The sequence below is a fragment of the Mandrillus leucophaeus genome, unplaced genomic scaffold (genome assembly GCF_000951045.1).
Source record: "Mandrillus leucophaeus isolate KB7577 unplaced genomic scaffold, Mleu.le_1.0 Scaffold499, whole genome shotgun sequence".
NCBI classification, from domain to species: Eukaryota; Metazoa; Chordata; class Mammalia; order Primates; family Cercopithecidae; genus Mandrillus; species Mandrillus leucophaeus.
In genome coordinates this window covers 1,137,369-1,159,632 of record NW_012105353.1, presented here as the reverse complement: position 1 = coordinate 1,159,632, position 22,264 = coordinate 1,137,369, and the positions used below count along the sequence as shown (strand labels likewise).

Here is a 22,264-nt window from a genome sequence, read left to right as displayed (position 1 = left end):
ATACTCCTGTGACCCACCAATGCCTTTGCACTGACTGACTTCCAGACACTTCTTGAATCAAGGCTTCTCTTGGCATTTCCTACATGACTCGCTCTCCCGGCCCATTTCGGCTACTGAGCAATTTTAAAGCCCTCACAGAGTATAGGCCACCACCCTCCCTAGATCAAATTAGTTCAAGTGGAATTTCTAGAAGCAGTGAAGAGCACGACATGACAACTCCAGGGAAGTGAAATAGGCTAATGGGATAGAACTGTGCAAATCAGAACCGTGAAAACCCACTGTCCACCAGTAGATGTCACTGTAGAGACACCCCAGGGATGTCAGAATGAACCTATACCTACAGTCACCAGAAAAAACGGGTCTAAATCCAATTTCTGCAAATGGAATCCTTTTATAAAGAAAGAATGCTTCGGTTTTGTGAATAATTACAATTGATCTGTTGTATAGGATCACATTTTGCATACTGTATCAGATTTGTAAGAAAATCTATACATGTAAATTCTTCAATCTACGGAGCAGAAAAATTCCACGGTAAACTAATTTCTTTGTGCTATTCCTGCTTCAAGTGACTACAGTTTTCTGCTTTTAGACAGAAAGAAGTTGCTAATATTCGGAGAAAATAATTCCAGTTGACTTGGTTTGCTTAGTGGGAGAAAATGGAATTTTAAAATCTTGGTTCATATTCATACGAAGAAGAGAATTTATACAAGATGCTCCTCAAAAGTTACATGCAGTAGCCAAGAGCTAAATGTCTTCCTTGTTTCTCATAAACTAATAACTTAAAGTATCTATACTATTCTCTGGGCATGGAATAAAATTAAAGTGTTTTTAGACTATAAATTTATCATAGAATGTGAATCCAAATCAATTTTCTTTAAGAGACCACATTAGTCATCTATATTTGTGATCTTCCAACTATAATTTGTGACCAGCTTTGAACATAAAAGACAAGATCTGTGGGCAGAGGGCACAGCATTTAATATATTTAATGTCTTCTCTCTAGACATCTCAAGGCTTTTTAAACTGTTCTGGTTGTGGTGATGGTGGTAGTGTGTGAAGGCATTTGTGAATGTGTGTGTGATGATATGAAGAGGAGATCAAACCACAAGAGAGAAACATGGGAAATAAACAACTGAACTTGTATCTCAGGGATTGTGCCTAGTTTTGGAGACTGCAACATGCCTCAAGGATTTTGATGAGTAATAGAATCGCTGTCATTGAAGAATGACAAACACCTGCACTGTCTGTGTATCTTTGTTTGGTTTATAACCCATCATTAGCACATGCATGAAATGACAGGGACACCCTCGCCATGGCTAGTCACTCACTTGGGATATGGTAACAGTCTTGGAAGTTTTCTTTGACGCGTCCACTCCTCTGTGCGCAAGTGAAATGTGTTCCTCCTTATCCTCTTCGGGACTTGGGGAGTCGAAGATATCAGGGCTTGAAAGGGATGACTGATAAAGCCAAAAGAAAATGCTTTTGTCAGAATTACACCTTAGCTGACACCGCTTTCGTGAATATAATGCTATGTGCTTTCCAAAGCCCTCGACACTGCTATTTTGTCTTCTCACGATAACCCTGTGAGGCAAAAAAGTGTGCTGTTATCCACGCGCTCAAGTCACAGAGCTGATTAGTGGCAGAACTGCGACTAAGAAGCAAGGTTTCCTAAACCAGGGATCTTGCCACTGATGTCCATCAATCACTTCAGCCTTGCAAGCATCCATCGTCCATCCTTTCCTGCTCCTTCCTCTAAACATTTGCTACCATGTGCCAAGCACTGAGCTTGTACTGCAGACTTAGTGACATGCCACACAGAATGCCTGCCCTCACAGGGCTGACAGTCCACCAGGGAAGAACCCCACACAGGTCAACAAGAGGCTGCTCTAATCTGCCTCTCCTCCATTCCCTCCTCTTCCTTTTCCTTGACCTTTTCCAGGATTGCTAAATCTGCTGCATACGGAAGTGCCCTAAAGGATGTGTCTGAGAGAAAACCATTTCCAGGGATAAGGGCTCACCAGGCTGTGGTCCAGTGACTGGTGTTTCCTCAGCTTGAGAGCACAGCCCTGCTCACTAGTGCAACAAGCTCATATCTCCTTTGGTACCTGCTGCTAAATCTCTGCGCTCATTATTGCTGACAGTCAACATTCATTTTGGAGTCTGTATTGCTACAGTATATTTACAGAATGGCAGCATCTTTTGGTAAAATATAGGACGACACCCCTGTTCTTTCTGCCTCACTGTGAAGATCACTGTAAAGATAAAAAAGCCAGATGAGGCCAGGCGTGGTGGCTCATGACTGTAATCCCAACACTTTGGGAGGCTGAGGTGGGAGGATCTCTTGAGCCCAGGAATTTGGGACCAGCCTGGGCAACATGGCAAAACTCCATCTCTACGAAAAATACAAAAATTAGCCAGGCACGGTGGTGTGCACCTGGAGTCCCAGCTACTCGGGAGGCTGAGGTGGAAGGATCACTTGAGCCCCAGAGGTCGAGGCTGCAGTGAGCCATTGACACTGCACTATTGCACTCCAGCCTGGACAAAAGAGCAGGACCCTGTCTGGAAAAAAAAAAAATTCTGGACCAATTCACTGGAATTCACTTGGTCATAGATGATCACTGGGCTAGAATTTCCCTATTTTAGAACAAAGCAAATTAAAATAAGAGTTCCTATAGCAAGGAATCCTTTAGAATGAAGAATCTTCCAGAGATCTCTTTGGACAAGCTCATCTTCAGCTTCATCTCTATGCTTTCTACCATGGTGGTAGAAAAACAGTCCCATTTAAAGTCACCACTTGGCATCAGTATAGAAAAATTACACCCAAAAATATTGTATGTTTTCTTCTGTTTACTTAAGGCAGAAATCTAATGCATTTTAGGGAATTTTTAAGCAAAGTTTTCAATTTAACAGGTTTTATTTGTTAATCTTCATTTAATCTGAAAATCCAATTACCTAGAATAACGTTTCCCCCACCACCAAGCCTTCTTATTAATCTAGGCTTAACTGCTTAGCCACCATACCATGCCTGGATCCTTTCATTTTGAGATTTTATTCAAAAAGCCAGTTCCCTTCAATACAACCTAGGGTTCATGAGCTGCCAGTCAAAGCTTGCTCTTTGAATCCTATAAGCATAAAGAGCTTCAGCTAGGGTCAGAGGCCCAAGGCTGGGGAATCATGACTGGTATATTTCCTCCATCATTCCCCCCAGTGGCCTTTGAGGAATATGCCCAAATGCACTAAGCCTCCACTTGCCTATGAAAAATCCACAGGTGCTAACTGGAAGAAGACTAAATAGGAATTCAGAGTACACATCCAAGTGGGGATGAATGGGAATGAGGGGAAGAGAATACGATATTTATACTTTAAAGCACAAATATATCCTTTTGTTCTAAGTCTGCAAATGAAATCACTTCATATAAAATGTCAAACTTCGAGTCACTGTGTCATAAGCTTCTTGCAGACAGTGACCACGTGCTTTTCATTCCAGTTGTATCTTTGGTACCTGGCACAGTGCCGAGCCCATAGGGGATAGATTTCTATAAAGATTTATTGAATGAATGAACAACTGTGTAGTCTGAAGGCAGTGAAGATGATATGTCCTTACCACATCCCCCAAATACATACGAACTCTCAGGCATGGGATGTATGGACCAAAGATGAGACAAGAGATGGTAATTTAAACCTGTCTGTCATTCTGGAAGTCACAAGGCTCTCTAGACCTTGAAAAGTTGGGACGGATTTGGAAGGAAGACAAAAATGATGAAGGATTTATAGAGAAGATGGAGGAGGTAGGATTGAAAAACAAAATATAGAGATACTAAGAAGCAACTAAACAGGTCGTGGGTATAAGAGGGGTATTGGGGTGGGGTGTGAAAAGGTGAGAGGGAGAGGGGAAAGAAGGTGGTGTTGACAGAGAAGTCTGTATAACAGTAAAAAAAGTCAGCTACTTTTAAAAGTCTTTCACCCAAAAATGTGTCAATGCAAAGTTAGGTTTGTTTCATACTAAGAGGAAAAATAGGATGACTCAAACCATACTTCCAGACTCTAGACATGAGAGAAGAGGTTCCAAGGAAGTGACATTCTTTTTCTTCTAAATGATGACACCTTAGGTGGGATCAGTGATGACATGAAAATAGGATGTGTCCTGGGAAACCTGCAAAAGGTTAATTCCTTGGTTTATCTGGGTAGAGGTTATAAGGACTTAGACTCACTGGAACAAGGCAATGTGCTACACAGAAATAAACAGATACAGAGAGAGAGAGAGAAAGAGAAAGAGAGAGAGAGAGAGAGAGAGAGAGAGAGAGAGAGAGAGAGATCTTATACACAGACACAACTTGTGGAAGGTGAGCTTGGAGGGGACGGAACAACCTGTGGCAAAAGCAAAGCATACATTTCCCTTTGACCCACTTCCAGAAAATTTTTACCCAAGTCAATAATTTTAGAACAGTATCAAGATTTTTCTGCAGTGACATTCATTTGAGTGTTGTTTATAATGAGGAACTGGAAAAAACATAAATGCCCAATAATGGTATATTGGCTAAACACTCACATACTCATAGGTTAGAAAAATGGGCAGCCACGAAATGTGATGTCAGGGAAGAATGTGTCATGACTGGGGAGAAAGGAACACAACAGAAGAGGAGAAAAGCAAGTTTCAAAATGATGCATATTACATAATCCTATTTGTGAAGAAATAATTTTATAGATACAATTTTTTTTTTTTTAAAAAAAGCTAAGGCTGTATAGCAAAAAGTTAACAGTTCTCTGCACTGGGGAGCAGGATTACAGGTAACTTTCTTCTTCATGCATTTTTTAGTTCAAATTTGGTACAATAAGTGTGTACTAGGTTCGCAATAAAAAGTCATTCAAAACGACCCAAACAAAAATCTTCTATGGGTTATCCTGAGTGTTCCAATCGGTCTCTCCTTCATCATCAGGTGCCTCATATGTTTGAAAACAATCTCCTGAAGGTCTGCGTGGTATTCTGTGGAGGGGTACAGGCAACGGGGATTTGAGAGAAAGGTTCGGCTGCTGCCTGATGCTATATAGGAGCAGATCTTTATTTAGTAAAGTTTTGTTTTGTTTACAGACCAAACCAGCCTCATTCTCCTTTCCCCACCATAAAACATGATTTTTTTTCTTACCCTTTTCCTTTCAGGTTCAAATAAGAATCAGTCTGGAAGGAAAGAAAAGGAAGGTGGGAATAGGGAGCGCCTACCTTGCTGGCAGAAACACAAAGAACAAATAGAAAGAAATGCTGCTTGACTCAAGAAGACTCTGAAATCACTTTTGGTTGGCAGTGTATCTCATGGCCTCCCTCTCCTGGGGTGTCCTCAAATCGGCCGCTTGCAGAAGAGTCCTTAGCTAGAGTCTCTAATCTGTCCTGCTTTTCAGCTGTAGAGAAGTAAGGGGACATACAGTATGAGGAGACACTTACAGATGTGAGGGACTGGGACGGAGGCCGCCTCCCCGTAGCTTTTGGTCTGCTTGTGGTCGGATGACTGAGTTTCTCAGTAGATGATACCACGGAGTCAAAACCTTCTAAGTCTAAAACAAAAGTAAAACAGAGTTTTAAGAGCCAAAATAGGAGCAAAGGCTCTTATGATATGTCATAAGCACCTCTTTTTCTCAATAATAATCATTTCTGTATGGATTACACTTCATCTTTTATAAAGGCTGTTTACATCCTTTGGTCATTCAATAAACAGGATTCAAACTGAATAGGATAATCATTTCCTTCTTAGTTTAACAAGCTATTGCATGGAAGAGAGAGAAACAGGATTTTTCTTTTTCTCTTCTACAGCTATATCCATAAATCTTTAAAAAGCTACAGAAAGAGGATTAGAGGAAGAATCTTCTTTTTTTCCACAAATCCAAGTCCATTTTAGTAGACAGAACACTCTGGCAGTCTCGACACAAAAGGCAGTTATTACAAGGTACAACAGCCACAGGCAAGTGGATGCCAGTCATTGATTCCAAAGACAAGAAGAGATGGCAGTCCTGCTCCTCTGCACTTGTGACTGGTCTAGAGGCAGCTATGTAGTCCAATTTGAGTTACTGAGCAATACAGGGCAGTATACTGAGAGCCTGTGGGAAACAGATTTTTCTCTCTGTCCAGAGAGAGGCAAGTGAGAAGGCCTTTTGTGTTGCTGTTCCTCTTCTTTCCTGCCTGGGATGCTACTGTAAGGATGGGATGTCTGGAGCTGTGGCAGCCATCTTGTGACCATGTGGCTATCTAGTCACAGGACGGCGAGGCAGAAAAATGGAAAATGTTAACTGACAACCCCGATGGGTTGCACCCCTGGGATGATCTAGTGCCCAGACTTCTTGCCATGTGAAATTAACAAACCCCTGTTATTTCAGCCAGTTTTAATAAGATATTCTTTATTTGCAGCTAAAAGCATCCTAACTGCCATAACTGCAGCTATACTGGTCCAGGACAGAGAAGTTAAAAAAGATTATGTGCATTTCCCCTCACTTTATTTTGGGGAGAATTCTTTTGCTGATGGTTATAATAAGTGGTCTGGCTGTGTGACAGCTTTATTCTATTAATGAACAGGCAGGTGTTATCTGCAAACTATTTTCTTTAGTACAATATGCAAAATCAAGCACTAGTCAGGAGAAGCCATTAAATTACACCTGAGATTATATTAAGTGACATTATCCTAGCACCTGATGAATGAATAATTACTCAATTAACTCCTCTTATCAGGGCAAGGCAGGTATAACAAAAGGTTAGCCATCTGCAGAGATGGCACAAAGAAAAACATCAGTGGTGCTCTGAAGCCAAGAGGGAGCCCATCAGCACCCAGTACCTGAGTGAGGCTCATAAAGGCACCCACCTCTCTAGCTGGCTCAGCAGGGTGCCAGGGGAGGGCAAAGAATCGCCCTGCTAGAATGTGCTTCTCCAGTGCTGTCTCACTGGGCTGACCCCTCTAAGGGGCCTTCCTTTAAGAGAACCTTATTATTATTTTTTCTTTCTTTCTTTTCTTTCCCTCCCTCCCTCTTTTTTTTTTTTTTTTTTTTGAGACAGAGTCTTGCTCTGTCTCCCAGGCTGGAGTGCAGTGGCACGATCTCAGCTCACTGCAGCCTCAACCTCCTGGACTCAGGTGACTCTTCCATCTCGGCCTCCCTACAGGCACGCAACACCACACCTGGCTAATTTTTGTAGTTTTTGTAGAAATGGGGTTTCGACATGTTGCCCAGGCTGGAGAAACTTATTTTCTTAAAAGGTTCTCCTCCAGACTCTACCCTGGGACTCTCCTCTAGTAAGTCCACGTTGTCTAAAATGAAAACTCCCCATTACACACTTGGATGGATGCAAAAAGCCACCATCTGACATGAACCTCCCCAATTCATCTTTTCAAATCACTTTTCCCCTGATGACAAATGTAATACATGATCAGTGTATAATTTTTAAAAAACAAAACATGAAATTGTAACAACAAAAAAAGCCAACTACAATCTTACCACATCGAGACAAGCACTGTTAGTATTTTCATATATTTTCCTCCAGGCTTTTTTTCCTATAAATAGATAGTATAGCTCATACTATATGTAATACTGCATTCTGCTTATTTCACTTAACCTAATATGCCATGTCTCTAAAAATTCTTTGTAAATATTTTAATTGTTGTTGCACTGCAATTAATCAATCCCATTTGTTGGATAGCTAGTTTCCAAATCATTTCCCCCTCCTAAGTTTTACTGTTATGGAAGAACACCGCACAAATACCCTTGCATGTACTCTACATACAGTGAGTTTAGCAGCTTATCCATGCAGATCTCCAACTGTTCTGGTAGAAGGAAATAAGGCCCAGGACAGTGAAATTTGTTGGGGGTCAGAGGGGCTGGTTGGGGAGGACAGAGGCATAACGAGGGGCGGAGGAAGGCTTGGGGAGAGGAGAGAGGACGAAAAACCAAGGAGCAGATGCTGACTGACAGCCAGGGAAGGAGATGGAAGAGAGGGTCGTTAAAGGTTCCAGCAAACAGGCAGCTGCCAAGGGCCTTGGCTGGGAGCTATCAGGGGCAGAGTTGGACAAACCTATATCATGGCTCTGTCCAGGAAACTAAAACAAGCTCAGGAGCAAAAGCTGAGCAGGATGAAGTGATTAAAGAACAACAAAAGGCTAATTAACTCTGCTTCTCCACCTCAGCTGCATGGAGGAATCACCTGCACAATTTAAAAAAACAAAACACCACTGCATCCTAGGGATTGACTCACCCCATCTGGGGTGCATCCTGGGCACAAGCAGGTGTCAGTCTCCCCAGGGGATGTGAACATGCAGCAAACACTGAGAAGCACTGCCCTAGAGGAGGCCGGGGGCTGAGGGGAGGGAAGGGAGTGAGGATTTGGCCAAGCGGAGGAGTGGAGAGTCCACCAAGTGACTGACAGGGTGTTCCAGGGCCCAGTGAATAGAGCCTGCCTGGGCTCTCTAACAGTGGGCCTCCCATGCTGGGCTGAAGTGCGCTGGCCCGATTTGGAAGGCCACAGAGGTGCTGGAGCACTCGACGAAAATGGTGGCCAAAGGCTCGGATGATTGGTGGCAGGTCAGACACACTGCAGCTGGAGCCAGGAAGAGGCCCGAGATGTGACCCAGCATAACAGTGGGGTGGGAGAGGAATGTAGGGAGCCAGGGTAGGGGATGGGACAGCTTTGGGCCCCTCTTAGGATGGACTTGGTAAGTCCACTTGTGTGCAGGGGTGGACAAGTTCACACCAGGAAACTTCTGCCAGGACTCCTGGGAGGAGTCCATCTTTGCCAACCCCCGACCTTCCTGGGCTCACTGAATTAAGTCCACCTGGCAGTTTAGGATTTCAGAATGTGTGAGGTGGCAGTCTGTAATGAATTATACTTTTAAAACAACCCAGAAGTGTGATGTCTGTCTCCCGCACTTAGGCTGTAAGCCCCAGGAGGGCAGGAACTCATCCTTGCGTTCTCAAAGTCTAGAATGTCCCTAGGGAAAATATGCTGGTTCCTCTGTCAATAAAGGAATAAGCAAATGAATGAACTATCTCAAGAAAAAAACCAGGAATGTAGCTTATAGAAATGGCTCCTAGCAGGACGTGAGCAGCTTCAAGGCTGAAGAAGCATTCTTTGCTATGGATGCAGAGAGGGCGGATTGGCCCATTCTGTTTTACTGGTTGAAGTTTGCACTAAGAAGACCTATGCACAGTGAAGCCTGGCCACGCTTAGCAAGTGTCTCCAGGACAGATGGCAGAGAAGACTGCTCTATTTCTGTCACTCATGAGTAAGAGGAAGGTCCAAGTCCCTCAGGGGAAGCCACTCTTAACCCCTTAATGCATTTTTTTTTTTTTTTTTTTTTGAGACAGAGTCTTGCTCTGTCCCTCAGTCTGCAGTGCAGTGGTACAATTGCAGCTCACTGCAACCTCTGCCTCCCGGGTTCAAGCAATTTTCCTGCCTCAGCCTCCCGAGTAGCTGGGATTACAGGTGTGTGCCACCATGCCTGGCTAATTTTTGTATTTTTAGTAGAGATGGGGGTTTCACCATGTTGGCCAGGCTGGTCTCGAACTCCTGACCTCAGGTGATCCACCCACCTTGGCCTCCCAAAGTGCTGGGATTACAGGCATGAGCCACCACACCCAGCTTAATGCACATTTCTGCTAAGTTTAACTTTCTATAGTTTTAGTTTGGAAAGAGCACTTTTTGGAAACAGCTACCAAACCAAACCGCCATACAGAAAAAAAAGGTACCAAATATGAGATTGCTTGCTGAAAAGGGAACCTCAGGTTACCCTGGCATGTTTCATAGATCATGAACTGTAATGCAGTTCTGCTTTCTGACAGTAAAGGGGAGAAACTCTCCAATACTGTCACATCACTTTTCAGAGGCACAGAGCACATGCTTCATGACTGTGGCCATGGTAGCTGCGATTAAGGCAGAATTTCCATGACTAACCCATCGTGGTGTGGAGAAAATGTCCCAATTTTCATGGCGGTTTTGAAATGAAACAAGCTGAAACTTGATATGAGCTTTCTCAGCCTGGCTAGGAATTTTTCCTCTTAAGAGAAAAAGGTTTTAATGCCCATAAGTCAGTCCAAAACTATTGAACTGGCAAATGCTGGGGTATTTTTAAGAGGTTAGTTTCCTAAGGACGAGAGGCCCTTTGCTTTTGTGATACTTGGACAACAAACTCTATGCAGACATATGGGGATAATTCATGTTGGGCACGATGGAGTTGGCTTGGAAAGGGCCTTTGACTCTTCATGGCACATGAAGTTGCTCATTTTCCATGAACTTCAGTCACACCCTATTTGGTTCAATTAGAAAATGTAGCCTCTTTTTCCATGGATAGGAGCAATGGTACCAGTGACCACAGGTGACGTAAAGCACATCCACTGAAAGCACAGAGGAGAAACAGTCAAAAGGCTAAGTCAGGCTAGCTGTCACCAGCAGAGTTCTTTGGGAGCTCCTAAATCATTCTCTGCATTCATTATAGCATGTTGCTGTGCACTTTAAACGGAGCTTTAGGATATAAGTTTGCTTACAGCTAAAACCTGGCAACATCGCTACCTCCCAATATCTCTGGAAGCCATCCCTTCTCCTCCACACCCTGTCTCAGATTATTAAGGCCACTGAATTTCTTGCCTGGAACCACTGTTAATAGATTTTTCACTTCAAGCCCCTTACCACTCACATGCTGCCACCAGAGAGGTGTACAGTCCTGATCTGAGTATGCCCCTTCAGGGCTTCCTCTCCCGACTAATTTCCTTCGGTGCCACAACTGAGGCCTCTTCCAAGAAGCCAGACTGCACCCTAAGACCTGGGTTGGGTGCATCCCTACTCACCCATCACCCTGATCTCGGCATTTAGTGCCCTGTACTGACATTTCTTATTGACTTCTCTGCCTCTCCCACCAGCCAGGGAAGAAGCTGTGGCTTTTCTCTCTGTGACTTTTCTCTCTGTTTCCCTGGACTTAAGACCACTTATGGCTTGCAGTGAGTGTTCAAAAAATGATTGTGAAACACATTAACAAACAACCTTTCTAGGCTTCAGATTTTCCAGCAGAAAAAAAAAATGAGAGAATTATCTGAGCCATCAGCTTCATAAGGTTATTCTTTCGTAAATGAGAGACCATGTGAAAACCCTTTCAAATCATGCAGATAGAATTCTGTTTTCATGCACCATTAACGGAGCTGTGGGATTTGGAAACAAGGATCTAAGAGCAAGGCTAGAAATTCCCCCTTCCCTACCTTTTTTTTTTTCCAAGGTCTAAGATGAGAAAACTTTAAGCCCACAGGGCCGCAGGTACTTTCTCTGCATTGCAGAAACACCATGAGGTAGTCTGAATGGGAGGAGGAAGTTTCGCTCCATGCCTCAGTCATTTGACTAGTGTGGAAAATCTGTGCAGACTATCAAGATGGGCCCAGTATTGTGGGGGGGTCAAATGAACACCTGTGTTAGCTGAATCACTAGCTGAAATGATTAGCAATGATTAGATTCTTCAGGAAAATAAGCCCTCCAAAATGTGTAAGGATATAGGAGATCAGCTGTTGTGTTTCATTTGTAATCCAGGTGTGAAGTTTGTAGGACACAAGCTGCTGAGAGTAAATAAGTTTTCGAGGGTTTTTTTTTTTAGAGACAGGGTCTCGCTCTGTCACCCAGGTTGGAGTGCACGCAGTGGTGTGATCATAGCTCATGGTATTATAGCTTCAAACTCCTGGGCTCAAGCAACCCTCCTGCCTCAGCCTCCCAGGTAGTTATAGCTACCATACCCAGCTATTTTTTGTTTTGTCTTATTTTTTGGTAGAGATGGGATCTTGCTATATTGCCCAGGCTGATCTCATACTCCTGGCCTCAAGCAATCCTCCTGCCTCAGCCTCCCAAAGCACTAGGATTACAGACATGAGCCATCATGCCTGGCCATAAATAAGTTTTGAGCTACTGTTTTGAACTCCATGTGCCAGCCATGCCACTACTAGATGCTTCACATGCACACACCCTCATTTCATCTGCACAAAACCCCATGCTGTGTGGGCATTACTATAATCCACAAAGAAAGAGACAGAGGGCCAGAGGTTAGAAAACATGCCCAAGGTCACTACCAACAAGTAACAGGGCCCACACACAGATTCACATCCAAGGGATTCTCTCCACTACAGAACATTGCTTGTTTTTTTTCTATTTTATTCAAATGTGTTTTCAAATGAGCAGGAAAAGGGGCTGGCTTCTTCGAGGCACTCTGTGGCAAGAAATGTAATGTGCTAGGCAAGTTCAGAGAATGTTTGGCAATTTGGTACAAGCAGATTCTACATCAAAACATGTAGCTCAAGAATAAGAGAGGGAGATACAGTGTTTATTTGCTCATTAATTCAATCAAACATTTCTTAAGTATTTACTCTGTGCCAAGCATAGGGATAGTTTTGAGAATGAACGTACTATCATCCTGTATCATCACTGTCCAGTAGAACTTGCTGTGATGATTGAAGTCTTCTATAATCTATATACTATTCAAATGGTAGCCACTAGCCCCACGTGGTTACAGAGTGCATGGATTATGGGTAAGTATAGCTATTTAATTAAATTTAAATAGTCACACGTGGCTAGTGGCAATGAAGATTGTGTATTATGATCCTGCATCTTGGAATTTCCCCTCACTCATGCTCAGCCCATTCATTCAGTGGCTATTTTTCTGAGCATACACTATGAGCTAGGCAAAGGGGGATACAGGGGTGGAAAACAGCCACATTCCCTGCCTACATGGAGCTAAGAACCCACTGAGGGAGACAGGCTTTTGTATGTATAATTACAAATTCTCCTAGTTTCTATGAAAGAATGATAAAAGGTGAAATTAGCAATGATAGCATGGGGACCTAATTTAGATCAGGGAAAGGGGGGACACGGCTTACTGCAGTCTTGCTTCGAGGAGAGGTAGTAGTGATTCACTCGGATTGTTGACAAGCAATGCTAAGTGGGGAAAAGTAGCTCTCCACCTTTGCATTCCTTTAAAAATTGCTCACTACAGGCCCAAATTTGCTATGCAAAGTGATCTGGTAAATAATGTAATTATCTATTGGAAACAGTAGTTACACTATTATCCACAGGAACATAAATCGGCACTACCTTTCTGTATGCTATTTGGCAATACCTACTACAAAATGTAAATGTGTACACCTTCAGATATATCAATGTCACTTCTATAAATTAATCCATAGAAATGTTTGTGTAAGTATAAAATGATATATTTATGAAGCCAGTGTACTTGCTAAAATAATTTTGGAAACCCTTGTATATACTGCTCATACATATCAAGTTGAAATCTAAACTTTTATGTAAGTTTTACTCACAAAGGATGTAATTTCTGTTATATTCTAAATATTGAGATTTAAAAATATAACTTACATAGATTTCTTAAATATATCCAATATATATTTGAATACTGCAGTAATTTAACCACCACCATCATCCATTTAAAAATATCATAAGATTTTAACAGTTGGAAATTTTTTTTTTTTTTTTTTTTTTTTGAGACGGAGTCTTGCTCTGTCACCCAGGTTGGAGTGCAGTGATGGGATCTCAGCTCGCTGCAAGCTCCGCCTCCCAGGTTCACGCCATTCTCCTGCCTCAGCCTCCCGAGTAGCTGGGACTACAGGCGCCAGCTACCTCGCCCGGCTAGCTTTTTGTACTTTTTAGTAGAGACAGGGTTTCACCGTGTAGGCCAGGATGGTCTTGATCTCCTGACCTCGTGATCGGCCCGTCTCTGCCTCCCAAAGTGCTGGGATTACAGGCTTGAGCCACCGCGCCCGGCCAACAGTTGGAAATTTTACATCATTCCTTTTCCTCCTTAAATTCATATTTCCAACCCCTACTGCTGAATTTTATCCTAATCTATTTTCAAGTCTGTTGTTAACTATTTTATCATCTTTCCATTGTAAAAACATGTATAGAAATTAAAGTTTAAGATTTTTTCTTTCCTGAAATTGTAAGACTCTAAGTGTAAAAATTATTTTTCTTCTGGATTAAGTCCTCATTACATTATTATTAGTATACAAATGATCAGAACATAAATATATACACATACCACACATTTTGATAAATAATTTTTAAGCATGACAAAACAGAATGTTATTGGGCTTTTCCCCCAAACACTTCATGTGTGTATGATTATTACTTAATACAAGGAAGAGATGGTTTGATATCAACTCTCTAGTTTTCATTTTAGAGACATAAGTGCCAAGAAAATTTGTTTACTTAAATAGAAGTAGATGGAATGGAGGCTGGGTATGGTGGCTCACACCTGTAATCCCAGCACATTGGGAGGTCAAGGCTGGTGGATCACTTGAGGTCAGGAGCTCAAGATCAGCCTGGCCAACATGGTGAAACCCCGTCTCTACTAAAAATACAAAAAAAATTTAGCTGGGTATGGTGGCCCATGCCTGTAATCCTAGCTACTCTGGAGGCTGAGATAGGAGAATCACTTGAACCCAGGAGGCGGAGGTTGCAGTGAGCTGAGATCGCGTCACTACACTCCAGTCCAGTAGATGAAATGGAAACTTTTTTTTTTCTTTTTGAGACGGAGTCTCACTCTGTTGCCCAGGCTGGAGTGCAGTGGCACGATCTCAGCTCACTGCAACCTCCGCCTCCTGGGTTCAAGTGATTCTCCTGCCTCAGCCTCCCGAGTATCTGGGACTACAGGTACCTGCCACCACACTGGGCCAATTTTTGTATTTTTAGTAGAGACGGGGTTTCACCATATTGGCCAGGCTAGTCTCAAACTCCTGACCTTGTGATCCACCCTCCTCGGCCTCCCAAAATGCTGGGATTACAGGTGTGAGCCACCACGCCCGGTCAGAACGGAAATAATTTTGTTATCAATGTCGCTCAGTTCTCTGAACTCCTTGCAAATTATATATCAAAAACCGGACTGTCGTCTAGCATCACCAGGAATTATTATTTTTAATGGTCTACCACCAAACAACTTAGTGGGTACCTCCTTCAATGTCATTGGAAGCAAAGAATTACTAACCAACTGATTTGAAAACAGAACTTGCAACCTGGAACTTGTATCCATGTCAGGGTTTTCTCTAGGATCTCAAACTTACTTAGGATGGCAAGCATCCTACTCTTTTATATTTCCCTGTAATAACTTGGGTTAAAAAAATCAAAATAATTCTTTTAAAAGATGAATGAGTACTTTTTAAAACTTTACGAAAAGGTATGCTCATGAGCCAGGTGCAGTAGCATGCCTATAGTCGCAGCTACTCAGGAGGCTAAGGTAGGAGAATCACTTGAGCCCAGGAGTTCAAGTCTAGTCTGGGCAACATAGCAAGACTCCATCACTAAAAATAAAAAAATAATAAAGTTATGCTCATAACCCCTTAACAATTTCTTAAATCTCCATACAGCCAGCAAATCACTTAAAAGCAAAAAATCATTAAGCCAAAAACACCCTAGATTAAACCTTAGAAAGGGCCAAATTATCAATTCTAGATTAAAAGAACTGGCAGAACTAAAGAAACTGAAGTAGAGACAAAGGAAACAATAAGCTACTTAATTTCAAAGAGGATTCAGAGGCTACCAAGACAGCAGTTTTCTCAATGTCTAGAAAACTCAGCTAAAAGAAATGGACAGGGTTAGAGAAACATAGACTGTGAGGCTGCACTGGGTTCTTTCTTTTTAATATTTTTTTGTAGAGACAGAGTATTTCCCTACATTGCCCAGGCTCGTCTCGAACTGCTGGCCTCAAGTGATCCCTCCTGCCTCCCAAAGTGCTGGGATTACAGGAATGAGACCCCATGCCCTGCCTGAACTGGGTTCTTTATGATCATTTCATCCAAGCCCCTGGATTAATGATGAAAAACCAAGATCCAAGGAGGTACAATGGTGTGCTCGATGGTCAGCTTCAGTGGCACGAGCAGCCAGAGCAGAGTGCACATTTCTTTTTGGAGAGCAAGATGTATGGGTCATTTCATCTTCTTTAACAGCACTTTACTTAGATATAAGAGAAGCAGGGCCAGGTGCAATGACTCACGCCTGTAATCCCAGCACTTTGGGAAGCCAAGGTGGGAGGATCGCTTGAGTCCAGGAGTTTGAGACCAGCCTGTGCAACATAGTGAGATGCGTTTTTACAAAAAATAAAAAATTAGCTGGGCATGATGGTGTACACCTGTGGTCCCTGCTACTCGGGAGGCTGAGGTAGGAGGATTGCTTGAGCCTGGGAGGTTGAGCCTGCAGTGAGCTATGACTGCGCCACTGCACTCCAGCCTGGGCAACAGAGCAAGACCCTGTCTCAAAAAATAAAAAATAAAAAAAGGGGGAGCAGTCTGATACTCATAATATAGAATGTTAATGCATATGTGAAACAATAATATTCTAATGTCCAGAATTACATGGAAGCCAAAATTACACTTACTACAAAATTTGAGGAGGAAAGACCTTCTGTCTCAAAGCCTAGTATGCTTTTTACTACCCCGGGAGAGACAAGAGTCCCCCAAAACTGCTAGAAGGGGCTGGCAGGCTCTCATTCACCAGCCTGGGTAACTTGCTGAGCTATTTCTCATTTGTAAACATCAGGAGAAGGGAGAAGACTGAGGTAAAAAGGATTTAAAATGCTCTTAAAAATCTGACACTCCATGACTTTTTCTTAGGAGAAAAATTACAAGTTATCCTATCTCTATAAAAAAAAAAGTTAATCTGCTAATTGTACATTTCTGGACACTAGTTTTTACCTGAGCTACTGCTTCAATGCCTGACTCTCTCTAGGGCCTTTTCCTTGCCCCCAACATTTCTCTTTCCCACCACCTTCTATCTCTGCAGATGTGAGCTGGACCTGTGGTTTTCAAAAGTTGCCAAGAACTGGCATGTGTCTGTGCCAAGGTTATCATCAGTCATAATGCACTGAGAAAAAGGTCAACATTGTGAGTTTCCCATTAAGCTAAATTTGTTCAATTTTACACTTGGAGATTATACCCTTTCCAATAGGAGATGGCATTTGTTTATTTTGAATGTGCCTCATTAATAAAAGAAAAATCAAGCAGTCTCCCAAATTAGAAGCCTCCACCTCCTTTTTTTTTTTTTTTTTTTTTTTTTGTAAATGAGTCTGTGAAATTCCAAACAGCATGAACCTCAGGAAGACATGACTAAGGCCTGGGGAGATGAAGAGAGTGTCACTACAGGTTATGCAAAGGTAAGCTTGGTTCTAAATCAGGGCATCCTGCTGACCTCCAACTCCAACCTTCGCTTGCCACTACCATATCCAATGACCTTTTAATGGGGCCCATGAATGTCACTCTCTAACTGCTAATCACTTTTCTCTTGCAATGAATCAAACTTCACAGGCTCCTAACCTTGGCCAAGGTTTCCAGAACATGCTTTAATGAGACACCATGGCTAAATAAGGATTTTGATAATTTACTTAATAAAGTGATACTAAAACAAAATACTTAATAAAATGTCGTGTGTCCATAATGCTTTTAATGTGACAAAGGGATGCCTGAGCACGATTTTCTGGTAGGTTGTACATTCCTCTGGATATTTGCAAGTAAAATGGAAGCCATAACCGGGCTCTGCCAATCCTGAGCCCACAGCCAGGGGATGGGGGGAGGGTGGCACCTTAAGCCAAATAAATGCCATGTGAGATCTGAGAGCTGAACATCACCTGTTCCCATGAGAGACCTCTGTGGTGTATACTGTGGATGCAGCAGAGGTCACTATATAAGTCTCTTTGTTCTATGAGACTACTTCGAATCCACTAGGTGTACCTCCAGATTTGCATTCTTAAATCTGTAGGTACAGCCAGTACATCCAGAATACGGCATTAGAATATAGTCTCAGCATGCACCAAAGGTAGAGGCACTCAAGCCATCAGACTGAATGATGAACGAGAGCCCTGGCTACAGAGATGCAGGCGACCACAATACCAGGGGAGGGAGGACATGCTGACTCTGCACATAGGTAAGTGTTTGGGGCTGCCTGCAAATCCACACAGCTGTGACCCTCTCCAAGCCAAGAGCCATCTGAATTGATGCTCCCTAAATGTCCCTCCACCTCTCTCACGTCAACTATTTTGCAGGCTGGTGGGTATAGAGCATTTGGGTAGGATAGCACTAATTTGCTCTCTGTATTCTGGAATAATTCATACCACCAAATGCACTGCTCCAGTGAGGTTCTGCAACATTTGCCATCATGTCCCCACTTTGACGTAACCTCCCCCTGTTTCTATAGCATTTGTGAGGCTTGTCCTACAGGCACTCTCAATGTTTACTGAGTTTGCGCTTATAGGATGTTATGGGGTAAAAGATGTTCACGAAACCCCTCATAACTAAGCACAAACCCAGCCACCGCGATGGACCACCAAAGGCCAGCAGGACCACCCTGTGCAGGGCGCATAGGCAGAGGTGAGCACCTCTGTTCTGGTGAGGACCAACATCTTTCACTGAGAAAGTCTAAGTGGAGATGCTCAGTTTATACCCAGGATCAGGCCCTTCAAAGGACCCTGAAGGACCATCTCTTGTAGGACTGGAGGATGCCTTTCAAAATGAGTGCTGGTTGCCAGCTTGACCTTGTTTCCTCAGCAGCACACCTCCACTGCGAGCCTGAGAGGCTGGGAACCAGGGGAGGGCTCGAGGGCGATGCAGGGAGAGGGCCAGCCACAGAAGCTGTCCTGCATTAACTACGCCTCTAAGTTTGAGGAAGGAACCAAAAATGCTCAGAGGACTGCCTGGGTTAAAAACCCATCAATCAGAAACGCAACCTGTTTTACTTCCTTTGTATAAAGCGTTTGACCCTCAGCACAATCTCTTTTGCCTTTTGTCATCACACTTGAGAAATATATCGTGCTTTTCAGCTACTCCTGATAAAAATTTAAGTTTGATCACGATTTGTGTCCCTAGATAGGGACCGGAGCTGCACACGTCCACACATGGGCACCCCAGCCCGTCATACGCAGACTTGACTGTAGACCAATAGCAACCGTATCTCCCGTTCTTCAGCACGGGTAACATCAACAATGTCCTTGGTCCCAAAGGCCATGTCTGAAGGTTGCCGGTAAGGAGACAGTGTCTGTAGGAGCCAGCCACGGCTCTTCAATGAAAGCTCTCATGTCTGAGCAACTACTCCCGAGACAGCTGGGAGGTGTGGCTGTTGTTCACACACACGCTCAGCCAGTAGTCAATCTGGAACACTCCAAATGTCATTCATGTTTTTTTTTTTTTTTTTTTTTTAAATGGCAGGCAGGACACAGTTCATCTTGTCTTGTTGAACCTGAGAAATTGCCCAATGATCTGACATGCTGCAAGGACCAATAACTGGCTCTCTGGCTCCAAAAGGGGAAGTTTAAGATATGTATTTTAAAAAGAGGACAGAAAAACCAATAGCCCCAAGTCAGGAGATCTGAACTTTTCCTCAAAATTTGTATGAGAAACCCTTAGAAGTGATTTCTTATCATAAAAGGTAGAAATTGCAAAATAAGGTAAGAATGTAATCACTTGTTTATAGAGATTTGGTGTCACATTCACAAAAATTTTGTGTTAATGGTCACTATTACAATTGCTCTCTCTTGCTCTCCTGTATAACTTTACCATACAGAGTACAGATTTAGAACTTAGTATTGATCAAATTTGCTATTGTCCTTTTATGTAATACCCGTTTAAACACTGGGTAGTTGATCTTTGGCAAATATCTAATCCCAAATCCAACACTCTTTCTATTTGAAATCAGACTCAAATGGTATCATTTCACTTGCTGCAAACCTTAAGATCTCTCTCTCTCTCTCTCTCTCTCTCCCTACCTCTCTCCCTCCCTCTTTCTCTCTCTCTCTCACAAAGGTCACAGTCATGTCCTTCGTTGATGCTTAAGTACTTCAAATATAATTACTTTTTTGTATATGAAACACTTTCAAACTAGGTTTTATAGAGATTCTCAGGAAATGAGACAGGCCACTCCAGGGAACACAAGTTGCACTTGCGGGGGAGGCCTATCCTCTTCCTGTTCCTAACACAGACTGGGCTCTCTGGGCCTTGGTGCTATTGACATTTGGGGCTGCGTCATTCTTTGTTGTCTGTGGGGGCTATCCTACACACTGGAGGATGGTTAGCAGCATCCTTGGCCTCTACCCACTAGATGCCAGCAGCATCTCCACCCCCACCCCTATGATGTGACAGTCAAAAATGTCTCCAGACATTGCCAAATGTCCCCTTGGGGAGAGCAGTTGAGAAATGCTGATGTGGATCTAGAAAGTTTGGGCTCATGGGTCAGGGAGACCTGGCTTCAACTCCAATTTTTTTTTTTTTTTTTGAGACGAAGTCTCACTCTTGTCCACCAGGCTAGAGTGCAATGGCGCGATCTCAGCTCACTGCAACCTCCGCCTCCCGGGTTCAAGAGATTCTCCTGCCTCAGCCTCCCGACTAGCTGGGATTACAGGCACACACCACCATACCCAGCTAATTTTTGTATTTTTAGTAGAGATGGGGTTTCACCATGTTGGCCTGGCTGGTCTCGAACTCCTGACCTCAGGTGATCCACCTGCCTCGGCCTCCCAAAGTGCTGGGATTACAGGTATAAGCCACCGTGCCCGGACTTCAACTCCAATTTCTTACTAGCCAGATAATCTTGCTCAGTTTCCCCAGCTTGCTTTCTTCCCTGTTCCTTCACTGCAAAACCATGAGTCATTACACATCCCTCATAGGGCTATGGACTGTGAGAAAAAAATAGACAAAACATTTAGTGGGCACCCAGTGAATATTAGTTCTTTCTTTCCTTACTCTTGCTTGCTCTCACTGCTCTTATTTCAACACTAGAACCTCAGAATGATGGAAGAGGGGAGATGAAGGGGGAGGGTTTGTTCTCCACTATATTAGTGGAATTATTCTAACACGAGGATATTCCACACACAGCTCCAGTACTCACACTGTACCTCAAAGAGGATTAAAAGTTATAAAGACATGTTCTACCCAAAACATGCTTACGAAACGCTCCTAAGCCTTTCAAACACTTTGGGATTATTGTTTCACCAGGGTTGTAATCAGCTACAGATCAATGTCCAGGTGGACCTTGATTTTTAAAAATGGTGTAAAATACACACATTTAACACCCTAAGGGGACAGTTTACATTACAAAATGATTACTAGGTTTTGGAGACCCCCTTTTTTTTTTTTTTTTAGATGGAGTTTTGCTCTTGTTCCCCAGGCTAGAGTACAGTGGCATGATCTTGGCTCATCGCAACATTTGTCTCCCGGGTTCAAGCGATTCTCCTGCCTCATCCTCCTGAGTAGCTGGGATTACAGGCACCTGCCACCATGCCAGGCTAATTTATTTATTTATTTATTTTGTATTTTTAGTAGAGATGGGGTTTCGCCATGTTGGCCAGGCTGGTCTCGAACTCCTGACCTCAGGTGATCCACCCCCTTCGGCCTCCCAATGTGCTGGGATTATAGGCATGAACCACTGCGCCCAGCCTGGAGAGCTTTCTTAACACATCTAAAATGTAATTATATATATAAAGAATTAGTTTACAGATGATGCAGAAACATCAGTGTAGTAGTTGTTACTCTAAATAACCGCGACTATTTTATAAAGTGGGGCAAAGGAGGCCCGGTGCGGTGGCTCATGACTGTAATTCCAGCACTTTGGGAGGCTGAGGCGGGTGGATCACTTGAGCTCAGGAGTTTGAGACCAGCCTGGCCAACACAGTGAAACCCCGTCTCTACCAAAAATACAAAAATTAGCCGGGCATGGTGGCACGCACCTGTAGTCCCAGCTACTCAGGAAGCTGAGGTGGGAGAATCGCTTGAATGCAGGAGACGGAAGTTGCAGTGAGCCGAGATCACACCACTGCATTCCAGCCTGGGCGACAGAGTGAGACCTGGTCTCAAACAACAACAACAACAACAACGACAACAAAAAGTGGGGCAAAGGGGCACTTTGAATCCCATACTTGATCAGTGGTGTGCATATCTATTTTAACATTGGGCCTCAATGTGAGTGTTAGGAAAATTTCAATTAGCTCTTATAAAATAAGGTAAGAATGTAATCACTTGTTTATAGAGATTTGGTGTCACATTCACAAAAATTTTGTGTTAATGGTCACTATTACAATTGCTCTCTCTTGCTCTCCTGTATAACTTTACCATACAGAGTACAGACTTAGAACTTAGTATTGATCAAATTTGCTATTGTCCTTTTATGTAATACCCGTTTAAACACTGGGTAGTTGATCTTTGGCAAATATCTAATCCCAAATCCAACACTCTTTCTATTTGAAATCAGACTCAAATGGTATCATTTCACTTGCTGCAAACCTTAAGA

The 22,264-nt window shown here is 43.0% G+C and overlaps 1 protein-coding gene across 4 annotated transcripts in view; it reads right to left on the bottom strand.

Moving 5' to 3' along the window:
* Nucleotides 1–22,264, bottom strand: part of SH3KBP1 (SH3-domain kinase binding protein 1) — a 308,903-nt gene that overhangs the window by 10,772 nt on the left and 275,867 nt on the right. For all 4 annotated transcript variants that reach the window (XM_011995794.1, XM_011995795.1, XM_011995796.1 and 1 more), the window contains 2 exons: nucleotides 5,438–5,547; nucleotides 1,329–1,457 (listed from right to left, as the gene is read on the bottom strand). In XM_011995794.1, coding sequence (XP_011851184.1) covers nucleotides 1,329–1,457; nucleotides 5,438–5,547 — 239 coding nt within the window. The remainder of the gene's footprint in view (nucleotides 1–1,328; nucleotides 1,458–5,437; nucleotides 5,548–22,264) is intronic.